The following is a 4,756-nucleotide window of genomic DNA, read 5'->3' as shown; positions in this document are numbered from 1 at the left end:
AGATTTTATTCCGTAATTTTTACATCAAATTTTTAGCTAGTCAAAAATGAAAAAAAAACAGGTAACGTTCATTTAGAAAACCAAATTCCTTTATATACATGTTGTACTTAACAATGTTATACCTATTAAAAAGTCGGTCTAATTTGTCCCTTTCTAAATAACTAATAAAATTATAGTAATTTTTCTTTTTTCTTATAAATAAAAATAATGTTGTACAAAATATAAGTAATCGGTGTTTATTTGAAAAGTACTAGCGATTTTGGATTCATTTTTCGTTAATACATATTGTATCTTGAAAAATTAGTTTTAGTAACATTTCAAGAGAGTTTAAAACATTAAAAAAAAATATATATATATATATATTCTATTTTCTTAATAAACTACGCATCTCTTTTTGTCTCCATAATAGTGTTGCTTCTTTCCTTTCTTGAGCGAATTTTTCAACGGATACCCCCAATTTACTACAATAGTCTTTAAAAAACTATACTAAATATTCGTAAATCTATCCAATCTAAAACAAAAAAAAAACGAAAATTTTGAATTTAAATATAAAATATAATATTTTTTATAATAGAAACACCATGTTTCATGGTGAGTTTTCGATGAAGCAATTTATTTTATCTTCGATGTGCAGTTGAAAAAATTATGTTTTATAGTGATGTGTTTTTATTTGTTATAATTTATGTCTGGACTAAGGTGTGGTAACTTTTTTTTCATTTCACATTTATGGGTTCTTATCAATTTTAATAGTATATTACATTTTATATGTAACAAGATGTCCGGATTCGGCGTTGCCCGAGATTTAGTGTGCCAGGGCTGAGTAAAATAATTCCCATTTTCCCATTCCCATCCCCACCTTCATTTCCATCCCGTTCCCTATCCCTCATCTTTAATCTCTAATCTCCTATCTCTTATCAGTTATTAAATATTCGTGAATCTATCCAATCTAAAACAAAAAAAACAAAAAACAAAATTTTGAATTTAAATATAAAATATAATATCTTTTATTATAGGAACACGATGTGGTGTAGTTTTCGATGAAGCAATATTTTGTTTTAGCTTCGATGTGCAGCTGAAAAAATATTGTTTTTATTTGTCTACATTTATGTCGGGACTAAGGGGTGGTACCTTTTTTTTTCATTTTACATTTTTGAGCTCACTTTTGGGTCTCACCAATTTTAATAGTAGGTATATTACATATTGTATGTTATTTTTTTTTTTTGTCACTTTTTACATCTACCAAACTGTAATTGTTGAACTTTTTTAAGACGTATACATTGTCTGATAACACCACATTATTTAAATGCCATGTTGTTAAAAAAAAAAATAGGATACATATTTTAATTTTTTTAAATGCGAATGAAAATAATTTCTTTAAAACCAACTTTCTTACAGTTTCGCATCGAAGATAAAAAAAATTGTATTTAATGATATTTAACGTGCGTAGTTAATGTTTACTTTCTGTTTCGAAAAATTCTGTAAACTTAAAACCCATCAAGTAGACCATAACGGAACCATAATCGTCTACAGAGTTTTTCATGTACTTGCAAAATTGATCTTCAGTAATTTTAATGAGTATGTCATTTGTATTGCGACTGAACCATTCTCTACAATCTTTGAACACATCTTCTATAATCTAAAAATTGTTAATCAGTACAAAGTTTAATTCTATAAAATATTATAAAGTTTAAATACTCATATACTTAAATATACGTATAACCATTGAGTATATATACTCAACGGTATAACTTAAGTGCTAATTATTAACAAGGCTTTAATACAACACAAATATACTTTAGCGGTTAAATACAAAAAAAAAATAGTATTAATTACCTCATCATCAGATTTTCCTTTTAATTGTAAGTTTTGAAACTAAAATGATAATAGTTTCTTGATAACAATGGCATTTTAGGAAAACGTTTTACTTTATAATATAAATAATTCAGCAAAATATTCCAAAAAACCTAATAGTTTCAAGTTAATAGTATAAATTACCTCAGCTACTATTTCCAGTTTAGGATTAGTTGAACTTGAAGCTTCTGGACCTACCTGAATTAACAAAATAATTTTAAATTTATTTTGATATTAAATATTAATGAAATATTTTATTTGAAAGTCTTAAGTAAAAAAAAATATTTTCCTAAATAAGAATGGCTATTTAGGATAACTTTAACCTTTATGTAATAAATAATTCAGCAAAATATTAAAATAATAGTATAAATTACCTCAGCTACAATTCCTAGTTCTGGATTAGTTGAGCTTGAAGCTTCAGGTAGGTCCAAATCCATATAGCTAGCCTCTAGGATATAACATAGTATATAGTAGTTCATTAATTATTCTGTCCTTGAATGCCGGTTTTTATGGAAATAAAAAAATACTAAGACTATACAAGTACATAAGTACATGGAATGTGAATGGTCCTGAATTTTTAAGACGCTGCATCATTATTTATATTGAACATTTTCAAAACCATACAAACACATTGATGTTTTTACAAAGAAGTGTGTAATTGTTTTTTTTAATTTTACAAAAAATAGGTTAGAAATTGTGTATTGCAACACCATTACACATTTTCAACTTGTACCATTATTTCGCTAGAATTTGTTATTTTTTTGTTTATACGGGAGCACTGATTTTACTTTCTTAGAAAATCGATGTTTATAGTAGTCATCTACCATAAGTTGACAGTGTTTGCGAATCAGATATACTTTTTAAGGATTTGTATACACAGATGTGTCACTATGTTGTTATTTCTACGCGCTATATCATTTGACTAATTACAAAACAGAATATAAAAGGGTTGAAATATTTCGTGGATGACTTTTAGAAGGACCTTTGTCAACACGGGGATAATGATAACCTAATTTTTTATTAGGCGTATCCAAGTTTAAACCTCAGATACATTTTTTTGACACGCTGACTTCACCTTCTTTTGACAATTTTTGATATACATGTCTTAGCTGTGGTACAAAACCGAAAAAAAACGTAACGAATCAGTATCTCGTAGGGAGATAGGGGTAGGAGATAGGGGTAGGGTTGGTAGATAGGGGTGGGATAAAGGAGGTTGAAGATAGGGGTGGGAGATAGGGGTGAGTGATAGGGGTAGGTGATAGATGTAGGAGATAGGGGTAGAAGATAGGGGTGGAAGATAAGGGTTTTATGTTGTATTCACACAGTTTAAAATAGAAATGAATAAAAAATTCAATCATTTAAGCGGCTGAATTCCCTATGAATTGTTTTGCTCCAGATATTATGAAAAAACTAAAATATTAGCCAGAAACTTGGTATGATTACTAGCCACCTTAGATACATAAAAATGTATCCCGTGTTGTTGCGGACTCGTACGCAAGCTGTTTAAATATACAATATGTAATACCTATGTGAAAATCTATTATAGAACCTTGCAAATCATCGAATAGCGAACGCATACAAAATACGCGTAACGAATCAAATAAATAAGTTTTTTCTGTATAACTAAAACACATACCTAATGACGTCTCAGTTTCTATAGTTGCATGGTTATATTTTAGCGCAGAAAGCACACGAATCTCAAAAAAATAAAAATTTCATCTGGAAATGACACTACATTTATGTCTAACATTTTAATAAAATACATTATACATTATTTGTAAACAATGCCCAGGCCTGTTTTAGGTAGCATATTTAGGTTTTATATTTGATTAAAATTTGTTTTAGACATTTTTTTTTAACCAACAACTAAATTCTATTTAATTACCTCCTTCCTCTGAGTCGTTTGAGCCACACCTGAAAAGTTAACGTTAATTTTAAAAATTATGTTTCATCACCAAAAATCTAGGTCTGATTACATTTTTTATACAAGTTTTATTCCAGAAATAATGTTTAAAAAAAATACTTACGAAGCAAATGCTGCTAGACTAAGTAAAATTATAATCTTGATATTCATCATATTTAATGTATTATCAATATAATATTCAACTGTAACGATGTACTTGTTTAACTTGACTACAAAATCACACTGTGTGTTACTACAATATTACTACAGAAAACAACTATGTATATACACCTGCGATAGCTGACTACACAAATAAGAAATTTTAGGTCTTGGTAGCAAGACGGTGCGAATATATTTACCGGGCGTATTGTACAATTTAGTACCTACAATTTTGTATGTAGCTTAATAAAAGTTCTAACATGAATTACATCAATAGACTATTGATAATGTTTTATCATGTTTCGATCAATTGTTATAAATAATATTATTACAATGGATTTTGTTCCCTCGTGTCGATTCCTGGGTTGAGCTCAATACATGGTTAGGATTTTCTATAAAACAGAACAAGAAATTAATAAACAGGATGGGGCAGTGAAACAGGCGATTTCCAATGTATTTAAATGGGAAAATCGCCCGTTTCACAGCCACCCTTTACAATTTAGGGATCTTTGAAAGTTTTTTTAGTAGAATTTTGTTTTGTACATTGTCAATTTAGTAAAAAGGAAGTATAATAGAGCTATGAAAGAATATAATCTATGTAGTATAAATAGATAGCGTGAGATTGCTTTAATGGAAGTGTATAATACATAAATATTATTTTTATTGCGAATAAGCAATTATAATTAAAACTATGGAGTAAAAACGATCGAAACATGAATCATCGAGAATTCCAACTAATTTAACAAGTCATTGACTATGTGTTATTTGGCCCACTATGTTTTTGCAAAAAAAAAACAGTATGTAGGGTCGGGATATAGTGGGGTCTGAGCATAAAGGGGTCGG

At 28.5% G+C, this 4,756-nt stretch overlaps 1 protein-coding gene across 1 annotated transcript; it reads right to left on the bottom strand.

Annotated features, from left to right (window-relative positions):
• Positions 1 to 1,458: 1,458 nt before the first annotated feature.
• On the bottom strand, positions 1,459 to 3,968 carry LOC126837690 (uncharacterized; the record flags this gene model as incomplete). The annotated part of the gene is made up of 6 exons (XM_050571637.1): positions 3,879 to 3,968; positions 3,737 to 3,765; positions 2,226 to 2,299; positions 1,996 to 2,049; positions 1,834 to 1,872; positions 1,459 to 1,636 (listed from the first exon to the last, which is right to left on the bottom strand). Coding segments are annotated over exons 1-6 (424 nt in total), but the record flags the coding sequence as incomplete, so codon positions are not given.
• Between the last annotated feature and the right edge of the window lie 788 nt (positions 3,969 to 4,756).

This window comes from Adelges cooleyi, unplaced genomic scaffold (genome assembly GCF_023614345.1).
Source record: "Adelges cooleyi isolate 19-005CV unplaced genomic scaffold, UGA_ACOO_1.1 ACOO_flye_CR_arks_rails_tigmint_CR_PRNA_289, whole genome shotgun sequence".
Lineage (NCBI taxonomy): Eukaryota > Metazoa > Arthropoda > Insecta > Hemiptera > Adelgidae > Adelges > Adelges cooleyi.
This window is presented reverse-complemented; position numbering and strand designations above follow the sequence as displayed.